Source organism: Candoia aspera, chromosome 8, assembly GCF_035149785.1.
Source record: "Candoia aspera isolate rCanAsp1 chromosome 8, rCanAsp1.hap2, whole genome shotgun sequence".
Taxonomy (NCBI): Eukaryota; Metazoa; Chordata; class Lepidosauria; order Squamata; family Boidae; genus Candoia; species Candoia aspera.
This window is the reverse complement of record NC_086160.1, coordinates 13,235,918-13,254,124: the sequence shown is the minus strand read 5'-3', so window position 1 is coordinate 13,254,124 and position 18,207 is coordinate 13,235,918. Positions and strand designations below refer to the sequence as shown.

Sequence of the window (18,207 nt, the reverse complement as noted above, 5' to 3'; positions counted from 1 at the left end):
ATACTGTCAGATTTTAGAACAGCTTTTGATCCTTGTTTAAGCTTTTTAAAAATTTATACATCTTGCATGGCTGTGGCTGTATGGACAGTTTCCTCCCCACAAATATCACTCATGAGAACTAATCAGCCAAGTGAATGTGAGCTTTGCTGGGCAAGGTTAGTCCCCAGATGTGCTACCTACGCCTGGTCTTTTCACACAGCCTGAATTGGTTCAAGCCCTGTTCATCTGTAATCAGCGTGTGCCTGCCCTTAACAAGCTGTGCTGTGGAAAATTCATGCATGCTCTCATGTCTGCCGTCACAAGTTCATTCTGGTTGCCATTCTTCAGGGACAGTTTTAGTTCCCTGTGAAAATAGGGCTCGGGAGAGATGCTCTCATGGCGGGCTTAACGGACTGTTTTTCATCACCCTCCAGGATCTTCATGCGGCCACGGTGAATCCAGACCCCAGTTTAAAAGAATTTGAAGGAGCTACCTTGCGCTACGCTTCCCTGAAGCTCAGGTAAGAAACGGAGGTATGGTGGACAAGGCGATGAAATCTGAAACTTTGCGAGCAATTCAGCCCTTCCTTTGGGCAGCATGCCTGCAGAAAAAGAAGTTGTTTTTCTTTTGTTTTTATATATATTGAAAAAGTGTAATGAAGACTGGAGCTGGATTGCTGATGAGGGAGAGAGGTGAATGACAAACAAATCTACTTTTTAATCAAACCAGAAGTGTTCCAATCAGCACCTGAGAGATGCATTAGTGGGTACAGGGAGGGGGCATGGTTTAAACAAAGCAGGAGGGTGGAATTAGCAGCACAATCCAAGCCCCACCCCTTTTGTATGTGCAAAAAAGGCAGGGCTTACACCACAGTGCTGCTTCTATGTCAGCCTTGCGAGGTAGTCCAGACAAGAAGCACACCCAGAAGTACTAGTTCTACTTTATCATAAGGTTACAGTAAAGAATCTTGCAAGTCTGAAAGAACGTCTCTCCTCCCTCACCTTTACAGTCCAAAAAAATAGGCAGGGTCCCTTCTGAGACATTGCCACACTCCCATCCTTCCGCGGACTCAGCTGCCACTTGTCTGACTGTTGTCTAGTCTGTGGCTCTTCCTCCTGTCTCTCAAGGTCATTCCCACATACCGTTACATCCTACCATCTTATCTTTTTTGACTTCCCACTCTGGGTACCACTTGGAAGATGCTATGCCTATAACCGCTTTGAGGTTGTTAGATCAATTCGTCCCAGAAAGGAATGTTGGAAAGTGGGAAAGGAACTTTTGCAGGCTGTGAATATTTCTCAGCCCTTTCTGCTCTTCCATTAACTTTTCATTTTCATTTACTTGTCAGTTGTGGTTTTTTTAATCTTGTCAGAGCTCAGTTACAGAGGATAGGTTAAATTATTTTGAATCAAGTCCTGTGTTCTGTCCTCAGTTCCCTGACTGCTGTGTTGGTCAATAATTTTTTATTGTGTTTTTATGGCTTTGTAATAGAATAGTGAAATTCTATTTTGTTTATATTGCTGTGGGCTCTCTAATGTGCACAACCACATTTAAAGGTACTAAAATGTACCACCAGAACATTTCCAGCATGTGAGAACAACAGCTGAAGTGTGCCCTGCAGTTGGAACACCCCATTTCAAATTTAAAACATTTTGCACTCCTCTGCGTAATAGTTTGGAGTTTTTTTGTACGCTGACTTGTCTATTTATATTTGACACTTTTATCTAATAGAAGATTTTCCTCCTCCATTCATAGAAATGCACCACAGTGTGATGAAGATGATTCCTGTAGCATCAACAGTGATCCAGAAGCCAAGGTCAGTAAGCAATATATAGGGATCTTTAAGGGATTCTTCTCCATGAACAAGGCCTTTTGTGACCGTGGATAAATAGCTTGATTTCCTCCACAGGAAACCCTGTGTAAATTTAAAGCAGTGGAAATGAAATGATAAACAAGTTTATTTAGAAGTTTAGTTTGCTTATGGACATATAGACTCTTTTGATACGGCCAGTTTTAGTGTATGACAACATTGAACATCTGGTTGGATGGATCAACGGTATGACTCTAAAATTCAGCAGTCCAAAGAATTAATGAAAAGAACTCTGTGTGTTAGTACATGAATGTAATACTTCCTTGGAGTAAAGTCATTTTCCACAGAAACCAGGATTTTTGTTTTGTTCTCCCACTTCCATCCAAATGGTTTCAAGCCTTAAGGAACAATCCAGAAGAGCTTCCCTCATGCCATGTCAAATCTCATTCTGTTGGGTTACTCAATCTAAAAAGCAGATTATGAAGAGGGTACAAGGAGATGCAGTGAAAAAGAAGTAGAAAACAATTTTTTTTTCAGATCAGAGGAAATCAGGGGTGTCAAAGAAGTTAAAATGGTGGTCACAACCATGTGGTTGATACCTTGCCCACTTTTTACATGTGTTGTGCATGTAAAAAGGGGGCATGACTTAAAACATGTGATCACGGTTGCCATTTTGACCCCTCCCTTGCAGACACCCCTGTAGATAATACAAAAGACTAATGCTGAGGTATCCCCTAGTTAGCTATTACATACACTGGCTTGTGGGCTGAGAATGGGCAACTGGCCCAGAGTCATCAGGGACTTCCCATGACAGAAGAGGGACTAGAACCTGGGTTTTCCCACTTCTAGTCCAACACCTTAATCACTATGCTATTCTGGATCTCAGTAGCTTAGAATGCCATACTTGAAGGATGAGAGGCTATGTTGAGAGAGCAGACCCTTCCTGGATCAATACATTTTGTCATGAAATTTTGCTCATCCCTGGCTCCTTACCTGAGGGCCAGGAATATTCACTGGCAAGGATTGGTATATTAGGGGTGGTGAGCAAATGTGTCCTACTGGCTCTGGGTTGAGTAGGACTGCAGAGTTTTCAGTTCAGTGGTTACTCATGGAGCTTATATGATGATCTTGGGACAATTAGTGTCTCAATGCCTGCCCGTCCCCAACTCAGTGCTTTTCAGAAGCACTGGACTACAACTTCTTCACAGTGCTGGATTTGAAAATACTGGGCATTTTAGTCCAAATTACATCCAGAACACCTGGCTGAGGAAGCTGTCTCAACCTCACTGCTACTTAATTATTACTACACGCATATTTATTTGGAAATTAGCTGCACTTCAGTAGGGCTTCCTTTCAGGTAAATGTACATGGGGCTGTAATCAGATTTTAGTAGCTATGCAGACATTGCATTCCAGCTCTGAAAAGCTAACATCTTCAACATTCAGATGAAACAGAGAAATAAAAATACAAATTGAGTTCGGGGCTATTTTTGCAGCTTAAATTAATTAAATTGTTCATTTTATTTTATTTTATTTTATTTTATTTTATTTTATTTTATTATAAATTAAATTATAAATTATTTTAATTAATTATAATAATTTATATAATATAATTAATATATAAATTGTATTATATAATTTATAAATTAATATAATTATATAAATTAATTTAATTATAAATTAAATTAAAAATATAAAATAAAATAAATTAAGTAAACTCTCTGTTTTTACTTCGGCAGTGGTGTCAACCTACTGAAGGAGGTTGGTGTACCAAGTTCAGTGGAACACTTATGTGGAAAACTGGTGGTCTCTCCTACACTGGATGTGCTCAGGCATTGGCTAAAGAGCTATCTGTGTGGGATGCTTTAGTCTGGATACCTGCGTTGAGTAGGGGGGTAGAGTTGATGACCTAAATCAGCCTTTCTCAACTTTTTGACCCTGGAGGAACCCTTGAAATATTTTTCAGGCCTCAAGGAACCCTGCATATTCAGGCTCAAATACAGGCCAGAAGTCACAAAATTACTCTATTCGTTTCATGGGTAGGCCTGTCTCTATGCATTCACAGTGTTCTTAAACTAAACATAAAGAATGAAACTTACCTCTCTAATGTGAAGTTGCCTGGATTTGAAATTATTCTTTAAATAATCATGATCTCTCAGGGACTCTTGCAGAACCCTAGGGTTCCATGGAACCCTGGTTGAGAAACCCTGGTTTAAATGGTTCCTTCCAACTCTATTTTTAATCATTCTATAAGTACAGGAAGATTAGTGCCTGGAAAATGGTGCTAATGGTCATACACACCTGCCATTATTTACTCAAGGTGATCAGCCCTAAAGGTGCCGTTTATCTTGGAATGAATGGCTTTGTTGAATCATGGTGGCAAATACATGACCCTAAGGCTAGCCTATAGGAGGAATATCTAGTTCAAATTCACAAGGCTTCTGGAAAGAGTGTGCAGAATGGAGAGAACCGAAGAAGTCTAAGTCATTAAGAATTCCTTCATGCTAGTTTCTGCTATTTTAGTCACAGGATACACCTCCATGAATCTAGCACTATGATCAGAAAGGGGGTGCAAAGGATGAAATGGGGAATTCCCTCTTTTTTGAGGGGTTGTAGGAATGTGTGGCCTCTTTTTGTAAAAGGTATCTGCCATCTTGTGGACATGTGCAAGAACAGCGGACATGAGGAAGACTTTCTTTGAAAAGGGGATTGTGTAATGATGCATAAACATTCATGCAAATATCCTAGAAAATAGAGGACTGAGCGTATCAACTACACGTGATCCATGTACATTTTCAGAGTTCGACTTTTAAAACTGATACTCAGTGTTATTAGCCAGTGTGGATGCATAAGAAACAGTCTTAAACTTGAGAGTAAACCCATTGGGCGCAGAACTTTTTTTAAAGTTAGGGTTGTGAAGAACTGGCTTTTAAGGTCAGCAAAAGTGTTAATAGGCAGAAGTTCCTCCTTTCATCTCAGTCAGCCACATTTCTCATGGTTCCTTTCGCATGAGGATAAAAAGATGTTTTGGCAGCTTAGCCAGGATTGGATGGCCATTCTCTTGTGCCTATTGCTGCTTTGTATTTTCACAAAAATCGTAGGGAATTCCCCATCAGCAATAGGAGGTGCTTTTAAATTCTGAATAAGAAGCTGAGACCACTGGGAAAATTAACAATACCTTGCGTTATCCATTATCCACAAATCACATAAAGAGGAACAGAAAAGAAAGAGCTAAAAAATATCATTGCCATATTAGCGGACTATTCAGTGAAGAATCATTAATATCATGTTCCATAAACCGTGTTGGCAGTTTGTTCCAAAAGAAGGGTTTCACAGATTTTAGAATGCCCTTCTCACATCCTTGAAATTCAGTTATATTCCCTGCGTGCATAAGGTCTGTATTTTGTGGTGTGCGTTTGTTTTTTAGTCCATTCAGTCGCATCCAATTCTTTGTAGTTAATTTTAAAATGGTTTGGTTTCATTGGGCATGTACATTTTCAAAGTATATACCCAACTGCAGTGCTTCTGTCATTCCCTTTCGAAAGACGGAGGCTCTAAATATATTTGAGGGCTCCTGAACTGGCATGTCAGTTTGTCTTACATCCGAGCTGCGTTTGCCAGTTTACTTCAGTAGTAATACATTTCTTGTTGGTGATCTGCAACACTGAACCCACTGCGGGCTTTGAAAAAAACAAAAGCTGGAATAACAAAATCCAAATAACAGATCTGGCAGATTTCAGTTTCAAGCACCACAGGAGCAGGACAACCAACTATGTGGGCTGCCAAACTTAATCCATCTCACATCTGAGTTTTGGACTGATTCAACCCTGGTAATTGCATTTTGAACAACATGCACATTATAACATTGCTGTACATTTCTGTCTGCAAGGAATGTGGCCATAAGTACTGATGGGCTTCCAAACTAAATAAACGTTGCTTATTCCAAGGTGGTGTGCTTGAATCTTGCACCATCTGTAGAAGCTTCCAATATAAATCAAGGATGTTTCAGCCTCCTGCTAAGAACCCGCCAGATTCAGACACCGCTTCAGTAGAAGTAGTCCTTAATGACCACAATTGGGACCAGCAACTCTGTCGCTAAGCAACACGCTAGTTAAGTGAAACATCACATGACCACGCCGGACTTACAACATCAGTTCCACTGCGGTCATTAAGTGAATCACCCATGGTTGTTAAGCGAGACATCACGTGACCACAACTTATGATTTTACTGCCAGCTCTTCCATTAACTCTGCTTGTCGGAAGCTGGCTGCAAAGCGCGCCAACGATGATCACCTGACCATGGGACGCTGTGATGTTCGTAAATGTGCACTGGTTGCAAAGCTCCCACATCACAAATATGTGACCATGGGAACGCTACAAGGGTCATAAGTTCAAGGATCAGTCAGAAAGTTACTTTTTCAGCACCATTATAACTTTGAACAGTCGCTAAACAGGGCAGTCGTTAACCGAGGACTACCTGTATAAGGTCATACAAATTAACTTATATCATGTACAGCTGCCTAAATATTTTGAAGTCACAGGCTGGTCAGACTGCTTCAGAGGGAAAATATAGGCAGGATGTATTAAGCGGGTTCAAAGTACTCCAATCTGCCTTTACAACCCAACTGACAGATGGCACCTCATGAATGGGATGCAGGAGGGAGAAGTGAACGGCTGTAGTAGCAAGGGATTATAGGAGATGGAAAGTATGGCCTGAAAGGCTAAGTCAGTGTTGCACCATTCACTTTTGATCCCCCTTTGTCAGCCCCCGTCTCCTCTCTTTGGCTTTGCAAGATCCCACATTTTCAGTAATTCATTCTTTTGTTCTATAGCTCTTTGCCATTTTTTATTCTGGCAAGCAGCACACAACAGGAGAGATCAGTGAAAAGCATCAAATCCAAGGTGAGGTCCCATGAGTCGAACTCAGCTCCTGGCAACTTCAGGGCCCTGTAATTCTCTTGGCAACAGGGTAGGAGTGATTTGTCACTGCTGCCTTTGGGATATTTTTTCAGCTTCTCAGTCTAGCCTACAGCCCTGCTGAGCTTTTCAGGCCCAGCCATTATCAACAGAGTGCTGCCACCTAGCTGTACTAAAGATAAAGACACCCTCAAAAGATCTGATGGACACATCCAGGTACTTTTCTACTAGCCAAGCCTGGTCTTTCTTAAATTCTGGGCCATCTAGCCCTATCTGGTGCCCAATAATATTCAGCAAGACTATATCATGCTAGCTGCTCTTTCTTTAATATTCTTCTCTGAGAGTTTTACTAGAGGAGGCCCGTATGCTTATACAGCTCATGAGGATATCATGTTCTTCATTTAGCAAGGATGAATAATAGCTTAATGTACTTTAGCCAATTTGTGTGGGATCTGAAACTAATTTTAGCAGGACATTTCCCGTTGTTTCCCTCTGCATAAAGAGAGTAAATCGCAAGACTTTTAATTAAAACTCTGGTTGCTGGGTTTTTTTTTTTTTTTAAGTCTACCATAATTAGAGTGACCAAGAACAATATTATTACAAGAACTGCTCCTGCTTCTTAATGCAAAGAAACTTGCAGGGCAGTGGGATTCTCACACTGCTATCTGACAGAAAACCTTGAAAGGAAGCAAGTAAAGAATGCAGAAGTAGGAATCCGTGTCCAAGATAGCTTCGTTTATATTCAGTCAATCTTACATTATTGCTAATATGTTCACTGCTAAAATGAACGCTAATCCAAATGAAGGATATTAGATATTTATGATGACTGGGAAGAGAAAAAAGATATTTTATCTTAGTTTGGCAACTTAGGAGTTTGACAGGGAAAAACAACCATCTCCATATAACAAAATATTCCACACAAAATAACAAGAAAAATGGATTTCTGATTTAGCACTTAAACCTTTAAGTTTCCACAGGAAATGATATCCTATTGTCTCTTCAGAAATTGATCATTCAGATATAAGTGAAAATAGATGGAAAAGAAACATTGCTTTAACAGTGGAAAAATGCTGATTTGGGAAGAAGAAACGCTTATGAAAGAGCATTTCTCTGGATTAGTCTCTGCTTTCAGAGGAAAGAACATAAATATAATTAAATGAAGTCTCCAGGAGTTACCAGCCTGTTTAAATCATGTGTGGTCCAAACCGAGGGAGAATCTTCCTATTCTGGGTATTTGATTTACTGAGCCTTGCTTTCTACCTCACCTTTTAGATCATGTGTGAAGCCAGTGTTCTTCTGTCTTTTTCAAAAAGAAAAAGTTATGGAAAAGGTCAGATGCGCTGATCACAAAATGTCAGTCTCGACAACTAGTGACTTTCCAGCCTGTTCGTTGTGCTGGGTGCGTTGACTGAGACTGGCAACAGTTGTGCTGTTCATAGCAGTGTTACTGTGGGAAGGGGGAAATGGGCCTGATTCCTGCGTGGGGTTGTCATGATGCTTTGCCAGGCGGACACATGGCTTGACAACTTGCAAGCAGTTGTAGATTTGCTCCAGAATAGGGTGCTGTACCATTTCTGGCACTGGCCACTAAAAATTACACTGACGTAAAATAACACTGAAGCTTAACAGTTACACCCTAAGTCAGAGTAAATAAAAATAGAGAATTGTGCAGTGTTTTACCATTATTTTATTATTTTATCTGTTGCCTTTCCTCTTGAAACTGAAGGCAGCTTATGTGGGACAGGGGGAGCTTACTTTAATTTTTATTCTACCCCCCTCCCCCTGGCAACCTTTTTGAAGATAGGTTGGACTGAGACAGAATGCTTGGACCAATGCTATACTACTACTTATTACAATTATTATTACTATTACTTTTATTGTTATTGTTCTTGCTGCTGCTATTACTATTTACATCTGCTTCTATAAGCACCCAAGGCAGCTTAATCAATTAATGGGTGTTCTAAAACCTAGATTGTGATTAGATGAGGAAGAACAGAAACAGATCAGGAGGCTGGCAGCCCCCTTTCCAATCACCATGTGTTATTAAGTTTTTTTTAATATATTAAATTAATAAAAATGCATTGGTCAGAAAAGGTGCTACCATATTTCTGATTTTTGGCCACCGTGGCATTCCTTCTATAATGTCTACAATGGAAACAAGTAATCCTCCCCCCGCCATCCCACCCCCTACTCAGCCAAGTCACAGCCTAAATGTAGCTTCTTTTCCGGTAGTGTTTTCAGGTCTACTGAATGTTGTGCAACAGCTCACTGCCATTGTTGCGTTTTTAAATCCAAAATGCTGTTTCGGGTATCATTTGATGTACAAAACACCTTTAGAGTACCACAGGGTGGTGAGGGACCCTGTTTTATCCATGCTTAGAGTGTTACTAGTAAAATAAACAAGGCATTTTAAATAGTAAACTGCAGCTTACGAAAACTTACACCTTTGAATAAAATTGCTAGGTGGAAAAATGCTCCCAGGATCCTGATTTTTTTCAACTGTAGACTAACCCAGCCTTCCTCTTACACTGTTAGCATCGTAATCACTGGGGATTTGGTTCTCGGTGGCTACCCCTTAATTAGAAAACTGTTTCCCGTTTTCTAAACATCTGTTTACCTATTTCCGAACAATGCGGCAGAGACTTTTTCGGAAAACAGTATTCATTCTGGAATATAGTCTTTGGTGAGAAGATGGAAGCAGGGAAGGGCTTGGCTTCTTAGATAAGCCTTTAATGTGATAAGTTAGCCCAGAAATTTCATACATCCAGGGTTACTTTTGAATCTAATTTGATAATGATATTTACTTCTTTTTCAGTCTCCTTAGTAGCAACCGATTGTCTCTTCCCCACTTTCCCTCTGAAATCTCTATTGTAACACATAATGTCTGCATCTGTGCCATTGTAAGATGGTCTGAGAATAATAATAATTCAACATATAGTTGAAAAAGTAGTCAAAAATGGGCAGATTGAAATATAGTGGGAGTTCTGAATAGAAACTGATAAAGTCTTGGCACATAACACACCAGATTTAAGTGGTTGAAAGGATGGAAGTGTGGATAATTGATGTGGATAGTAGAATAGAAGACGAAGACTTGGAGAAGATCACAAAGTTATCAAGATCTAAAAATCAGAGTTGAAAGATTATGGCATAAACTGGCCGTGGTGGTCCCACTGGTTTTTGGCACACTGGGTGCCATACCAAAAAGCCTTCGATGGCACTTAGAAAATCTGCGCATTGACAGAATTTCCATCTGTCAATTACAAAAGGCCTCACTGCTTGGATCTACACATATACTATGCCAATACATTGTGGCATCCTAGGTTCTTGGGAAGAATCATGTGAATGAAGGCCAACACCAGCTAAAGAACTGGCAGCTGTGATTTCACATTGTTATGTATATAACAACAACAACAACAACAACAATTTATATGCTGCCCCACTCCTAGCGACTCTGGGATATTTCATTCTAATGGTGTTTTTTTCACACTGCAGGAAAATCATTTAATCTTCTTCCAGGAGTAAGCCATTTTCTAGCTTTAGATGCTTGAAGGTGAAATACTTAATTTTTGGATTTAAATGCAGGCCCTCAGAGATGTGTACTCAGAGTTCTGTGGTAAAATGGTCTGTTAAATAATGTAATGACTTACATAGCATACAAAAAAAGACCAAACCTCTTCAAGGTAAATAAGAGGGAGGATTTTCTAAAACATGATTTAAAAAGAGAAACCAGTAGTGTATTACCAAGAGGAGAACCTATTAGAGTGTGGTTTCAGGTCTGGCAGCTTGTTCAAATGGCAGGAAGCCTACCCACAGGTGCAAATTTTGAATTATTTCAACTTCCTGGGAATGTTCCTTGTGTAGGGACTGGTGAAAGCATATGCTGCAATCTACCAGGATACAAGCTAGGAGCAAATTTTTTCATATGATATATTTGTCTTCGTTCCTCCAGGATGTATTCATTCATCTTAATCTTTATTTATTTATTTATTTATTTTCTCTTCAAGCCGATTGAGCCAGGGAGATAAATCAGCGCTGCCAAGGATTAAAAAAACTCAAACCTGCTTTTTATTGTAGGAATGATAACAAGCTTCCTGAATGTCTGTGAGGAATTGGGAAGGCAGGTGTATTAGCTAGCATTGGTTTTAATCTGCTTTATCTCCAGAGATTCCTTAGTGCAGGTTGAGCTGCTCTGTTCTGAAGGAAAAAAAAAATGCCATACAGATGATCCGAAAGTTCAGAGGTGAAGCACTGCAGATTAATTTGAAATATTCAGATCAGTAGCTGCAGACTGTTATTTTAAATTAAGAGCTGGCCACCTGAAGTTACCAAGCTAAACATAACCTCTTTTTCTTTCAGCTGGTTTGTGAATTTCCTAGGGTTGCTAATCAGTTGTCTTTTAGCATTCCGGGCTCTGAAAATGTTAAAGGTTGCTCTCTTTACATTTTTTTAAAACGGCAAATACTTACTGCTGCAACGTATCCAAAAACTTGTAGAGGCTTTCCAATTAAAATCGACCCACCTCAAGATTGCAGTTGCTACTTGGCCGCAGTTCAGCTGAAGAGTCACAAGAGGGCAGCAGCACTAAGGAAAATGCTGTAACTAATAAGAATTAACATTGCAATGCCTCTTAAAATGTACATTAATCTTACATTAATCTTGCCCCAGAAACTCAGTGCTTTTAACCACTGATTTATATCTAGTATTATCAAATGTATACATTTAGACCATATTTATTCAACATACTTTAATATATTTTGAGTAAAATATAATGCCAATTATTTGATGGTGTCTATCCAAATAATAAAACCCAATTTCTTACAATTGTCTATAGAGAGCCAGTTTGCACTAGTGGTTAAGGCAATGGGCTAGAAACTAGGAATCTGTGAGTTCTAGAAACTCTAGAAAGCTGGCTGGGTGACCTTGGGCCAGTCGCACGCTCTCAGCCCAAGAGCCAATCAGGTGTGGTATGAGAGTTCTAGTCCCGCCTTAGGCATGAAAGCTGGCTGGGTGACCTTGGGCCAGTCCCTCTCTCTCAGCCCAAGAGCCAATCAGGTGTGGTATGAGAGTTCTAGTCCCGCCTTAGGCATGAAAGCTGGCTGGGTGACCTTGGGCCAGTCCCTCTCTCTCAGCCCAAGAGCCAATCAGGTGTGGTATGAGAGTTCTAGTCCCGCCTTAGGCATGAAAGCCAGCTGGGTGACCTTGGGCCAGTCGTGCGCTCTCAGCCCAAGAGCCAATCAGGTGTGGTATGAGAGTTCTAGTCCCGCCTTAGGCATGAAAGCCAGCTGGGTGACCTTGGGCCAGTCACTGTCTCTCAGCCCAACCCTCCTCACAGGGTTGTTGCTGTGGGGAAAAGAGGAGGAGGAAGGAGTAGTAGGGATGTTCCCCGCCTTGAATTATTTATAAAAATAATAAAGGTGAGATAGAAAATAAATAAATAAATCATATTTTTTTCCAAATAGTAACAGGGAAAATGGTTACTCTTCCTGGGAAAAAACAAATAGTTTTTCTGTAAAATAGAAGAAAATGAAAACAAACACTCAAAAAACCCCAAACCATAATATTTTAGAACTCTGTATGATAATATGCATCTTGGAATGCTTCTGCTGATGGTAGCAATGCTCTCCGTGAATGTTCATATTGATTTTCTAGGATATTAGAACTAGATTTGTTTTTAAACTGCTTGGATTTCTTGGAATAGAGATAACCCAGGTCCACTGTACATGCTTTGTGGTTGGATGAGTTTCCTGAAGGCTGGATAACCCGACCTCAGGGTATAGCATAAGTTTGCAAATACGTTTGGTTGGAAGCATCCTGCCAGCATGATCTCACTTCCACTGCTCGGTCTCACCGCTGTGGCCTTCATACTATCATAATAATAATAGCCAAAGATGCATGAAATTAATGCCGGCTCTCTTTCTTGGCTGCTGGTCCTGAAGTCTGCTTTCTGGGGATCCTCCACATCTTCAAATGTGTTTTGCTGTGACTGATGACTCCTGCTGCATGCTGTTCTTCAGACTTCCAGCTCTGTCTGAGCGAGTCAACAGTCAGCAAATTTCATGCATGAAAAATGACAGGGCTCCATTTGTTACCCCATTAGTGGCTGGAACCGCTGTATCTAGCCAAAGAGCAAGTTTTCTGCATTACTAACAGCTTATGCGTGTTGAAAAAAGCTGCACTTTGCCCCTGTTGGAATATTTACTGAGCCAGACTTTTCATTGCAATTAGAATGTTTGGGGATTGCAAATTACAGCAATCTTGGTCTTTGTCTTTCAGTGCCTTGCACAAAAGACAAATGCTTTGTGAATCTAATATGCATACAATCATTTAACATTCCTGAGAAAGCATTTGAATCCTATTGAGTAGGATCTTGAGGAGGGTGATGGCTGTTCTTTTTCCTGCTGGTACTTGGAGTTTCAAAATAGTGGGGATGTGTGTCATTTGGGGCGGGGTAAGATTACTGAAGAGGGTAGGTTATAGGGGCAAATTAATAACTAAATGCAGGGAAATAAGTTATTTTAAAGAGACTGGATTCCTGGAACATTTTATTTCTTTAGGAGTAGATTTTTAAAAATATCCACACACACCTTGGTTCTCCCAGGCTAAACTATGCCAGTACATCTGTAATTTTGGCAGCTTCAAGTGATAAGCTTTCCAGTTAAAGCTGACAATGAACAATAGTTACGAATTGTATATACGATCTTGTATATTTTTCTCACTTCAGTTACATTTGCAAAATAAGCCATATGTCTCTGGTAAATTTAGCTTTTCAAGGCACAGAGAACTTTAAAAATTCACTTATTTGTCAGGTTTAAGTACTTGCATATGGACGGCATTCTTTTCCCACTTTTTCCACACAGCAAATATGCGAGGTTTGGCAGAGACAGAATATTTCCTGAAGCCACTCAAAGAAACTGTGGTAATAAGATAAACGTAGGTTTTCAAGTTCCTAGTCCAATGTCTTAGCTATTACTTCACACAGCCATTCAAACATTATAATTATTTACAACTAGCTATCAAATGTTGAAAATAACATGTTTTTGATGTGTCACTAGGCAGTTTTCCTCAAACAGTATTCTGTGTGTCCATTAGTCATTTGGATTTTCTATTCTGTCTTTTGGTGAACTTTATAAAATGTGGCGTTCTAATAAGAAGCTAACAGTGCAGTGCATTCCTGTGTGGTCAGTTCTCACTAACAGCACAACCATCATCTTCAACAGCAGCAGCAGCAGCAAGAAAACCAACTGCAGTAGTGAAAAGGGGAAAGACAGGAAGTGAGAAGCATAATGGGAAGAAAAATGTCAAGGAATTCTGCTGACACAAATCTGACTTGAAAAGCTAAGCGACATAATGCAAAGATGGGAGCTACCAGGGGATAGCTTTGAAGAAGCCTTAATGCTTAATTAATACTTTATGTCATTGCCCTAAATACTACATGGATTTGTCCATGAAATCTCCAGAAGTTCATCTTGACTCAAAGGAGACTTTATGTATATTTTTATGATTAGATGAGAAGCGGGGAAATTATAGAAAAGTCCTCAGTAAAAAAAGAGCAATTGTGATGTCCACTTTGGGTGATTTTGCCTAAACTGTTTTTCCACATTATTACTTCATGCTGTCAAGTCTCTATGCAGTGATTGTATAGCAGATGTTCAACAATTCTTTCACTTGTTTTCATTATTAAAGACTTCTTTTGTTTTGTTGGTTGCTGGTCCCATTCATTTAATTGCAAATTCACTGAAAGTGTATTTGTTTCATTAGTCCCATTTATTGTTTTCTTTCTTAAGATGATATTTGCTGTCATTTCTGGCTTCAGCGAAGTTTCTCTCTGTGGTTGTCTTCTCTTAGCTCCGTTGTATTTTTATTAGATCTTACAGAATTTGTGAATGAAAATTGTGTCCACTGAAAGTTTCTTGTCCCTGGAAAAAATGAAGTCTCATCTTCAGATGAATACAAGTTTAAGGAATGAAAAAAAAAAACTTGTTTAGTTCTGAACTGGAACAAATGAAAAAAAATTAGTGAAACCACCCCCATTCTGCTTAATTTTTCATTTGAGTCTAAACAAGCATTTGCCCCAGATGATATTATTTCATGTTGCTTGATAAGAACTAATGATGTGTGATAAATTTGTCAAATGATGTTCTTTCTTGCATGTTAAAATTGCCTTAGCATTTGTGTGGTACATCAAAGAGACAGCTGTGGTAAAGGTAAGAATGTAAGAATTGGTGAAATACAGGTAGTCCTCACTTAATGACCACAATTGGGATCGGAATTTTGGTTGCTAAGCAAAGTGGTCATTAAGTGAATCCAACCAGATTTTATGACCTTTTTTACAGTGGTCATTAAGCGATTCACTACAGGCGTTAAGCGAGCCACGTGGTCGTTAAGCAAATCATGCAGATCCCCATTGATTTTGCTTGCCAGAAGCTGGCCGGGAAGGTCAAAAATGGTGACCACAGGATACTGCGATGGTCATAAATACAAACTGGTTGCCAAGCCCCTGAATCACGATCACGTGACCGTGGGGATGCTGTGATGGCTGTAAGTGTGAGGACCAGTCGTAAGTCATTTTTTTCAGTACTGTCATAAGTCTGAACCATCACTAAATGAATGGTCATTAAGTGAGGACTACCTGTACAATAAAAAAATGTGACAGTTTTGACCTGGTGCTCATGAAGTTAAAAGAAACATTCAGTTAAAATCTCTACCCTTCAGAGACAGGAACAATGAAGCAACATATAAATTTGGCAAACATACAAAAGTTATTATTAATGCAATAATTTTAAAAATAATGTGGAAGTTTTATCCTGCCATCTTCAGCATGAGTATATATTAACCCTATCTAAAGAAATGGAAGCATTACCTAATGGTGTGGAAATCCATAAGATCTAAAATGTTACCACTGTGATCTTAACTCTTTGCAGTGCTTTGCTGTTCGTTCTCTGGGATGGGTAGAAATGGCCGAGGAAGATTTAGCTCCTGGAAAAAGCAGTGTTGCTGTAAACAATTGCATCCGGCAGCTCTCTTACTGCAAAAATGATATCAGAGATACAGTTGGCATTTGGGGAGAGGTAAGAAATGTCTCCGATTTATCTTGGTCTTACTTCTTTGGTGCCACCTACTTTTCTACCTTCTTTGAAGGTCAGGCCAGAGGGAAACAAAATCTTCGTTGTGAGATGATCTTGTGTGCATGAATAGACAATACTAGTACTTTCTTGACAGCATTTTACTTGGTGGAAATATGGAAGGGTCCTTTCCAGTTGTAGCTACAACCTGAGCCCTGAAAGAAACATCTCTCCAGCTTTTGCCATCAATAGTGGTGGTGGGAACCACAGGCCATCACAGGTCTAGGAAAGCCTTAGTTGAACGTTTCCTAGCATGGCAACTTCCAAAGGTGTCCCCTTCAACTCCCAGAATTCCCCAGTTACTGTGGCTATTGCTGAGAATTCTGGGAGTTGAAGCCCACACATTTGGAAGTTGGCTAAGTTTGGGAAACACTATTTTAGTGCTTATAATTGTAATTATGACTAGTGGTTATAATAAGTACAAAAGAGAAGAATTATGCTGATAGATCAAACTTAAGTTCCCCTTGTCCAGTACTGTATGTGTCCCCAGTTAAGTATCTGGTTTTAAGAGAGAAAGTGCTGTTGGAATTAGAGAATCTGTTTAACATCCAAGAAAAAGAAAATTCCAATCATAGGCAGGAATCAGTCACTGCACTTAAAACAGGCAAACTAAAATAGACTGACATTTAAAACAATGAAACATGTTCTGAAAAGGGACAGTCTCCCTCCTCCTCCCCTACCCCCCAGCATAGGTCATCATTGTGCTGCTTTCGGGTCGTCATAATACTCCCATCACAACCAACTCCAAATGTTTTCTTAGCTGGAAGGCCTTTGTAGCAAAGGCAGAAGTGTCTACGTATTTTTCGCCAGCACTAGCATGAGGTTAGCATTCAAAAATGTAACGGGCCAGGTCTTCAACAGAGAGGTTCTTGAGCTGATGTTCCCCAAAACCAGCCAAATTTCACCATGCTCAAAACCCAGATGGTTGAAAGCTCTCTGACATTCTATTCACGTAGCGAATGTCAGGTATTTTTCCATTTGGAACTGAAGCTTCTTGGTTGCCAACCAACATGCTGCTTTTGAAGTCGAAAGGGCAGCTATGTTATTCTGGACACTCAGGTCTACAACTGTGTGGGCATATAATTCTTGCTGCATTTCTCAGGCTGTTCAGTGCCTGCATAGGGAAGCCATGAGCTGATCCTTCCTTTGTAAATGTTTGAAGCTATACGTTTGCATCAGCTCTTCTATTTCAGTTTTCAGAGCATGGTTTAGGAAGCCCATCTCACTAAATTTGAGGTATCCAGATCCAATAATTAAACAGCCTGATATACGGTATATTATATACCTAATACCCTCAATCCCTGACTCAGCTTTGACTAAAAAAGTGGGTTTCTATCTTCATATCCCCCATAGCACAGGTAATGTGTCAAGGTTCTTTCAACTAATGAAATATTAGTAAAGCCCCTTACAGGTAGTCCTCAATTAATGACCATTAGTTTAGTGATGGTTCAGACTTAGATGGTGCTGAAAAAACCAACTAACTACCTGTGCTCACACTTACAACCGTCACAGCATCCCTGCGGTCATGTGATCATGATTTGGGTGCTTGGCAACTGCTTTGCATTTATGACTGTAGCAGGATCCCATGGTCACATAATCGCCATTTTCAACCTTTCTAGCTGGCTTCCGGCAAGCAAAATCAATGGGGAATCATGTGATTTGCTTAATGACCACATGGTTCACTTAACTACCACAGTGATTTGCTTAATGATCGCCTTAAGGTCATAAAATCAGGTCAGGTTTGCTTAATGACCGCTTCACTTAGCAACTGAAATTCCAGTCTCAATTGTGGTCATTAAGCGAGGACTACCTCTATTTCTGCCACATAAATCAGCATTGGAATGGCCTTCACTGTATAAAATGTTAAGACTGGTCTTATTAACCCTCAATATTTCTAGTTCCAAAGCTTGTTTAAGGTTGAGAGCATGCACCAAATCTCAGTGTGCATCTACTAGAGTGGACCAGGAACCTAAAGAATTGAAAAACCAAGACAACAATAGGATTTTACTTGTTCTACACCCATATTTTCCAGACACCATTTGTGTTGAACCCTTTTCTTACAGAAGATCACAATTTAGTTTTTGCATTATTTATTACCAAATAATCCTCTTAACAATAAGAGCTAGACTTTCTGAGGTGTTTTCTCAGAACCGCTTGGCTAATTGATATTAAGATGATGCCATCAGCATAAAAAGAATATTCACAAAACTATCCAAAACCATGGGCATAGGAGACCTCAGATTTCATGCAGCCAAAACAATATCATTTACATAAAAGCTAAATAAAAACAGAGCCACAGTATAACACATTTGTTTCCTCGACTTCTTTCTCATGATTTTACAATCCTTTTCAAACCACAATAACTTTGCTTTTTGTCTTG

The 18,207-nt window shown here is 39.7% G+C and overlaps 1 protein-coding gene across 10 annotated transcripts in view; it reads left to right on the top strand.

Annotated features, from left to right (window-relative positions):
- APBB2 (amyloid beta precursor protein binding family B member 2) overlaps nucleotides 1-18,207 on the top strand; it is a 183,022-nt gene that overhangs the window by 121,653 nt on the left and 43,162 nt on the right. For all 10 annotated transcript variants that reach the window (XM_063310124.1, XM_063310123.1, XM_063310122.1 and 7 more), the window contains 3 exons: nucleotides 414-499; nucleotides 1,735-1,795; nucleotides 15,627-15,773. In XM_063310124.1, coding sequence (XP_063166194.1) covers nucleotides 414-499; nucleotides 1,735-1,795; nucleotides 15,627-15,773 — 294 coding nt within the window. The remainder of the gene's footprint in view (nucleotides 1-413; nucleotides 500-1,734; nucleotides 1,796-15,626; nucleotides 15,774-18,207) is intronic.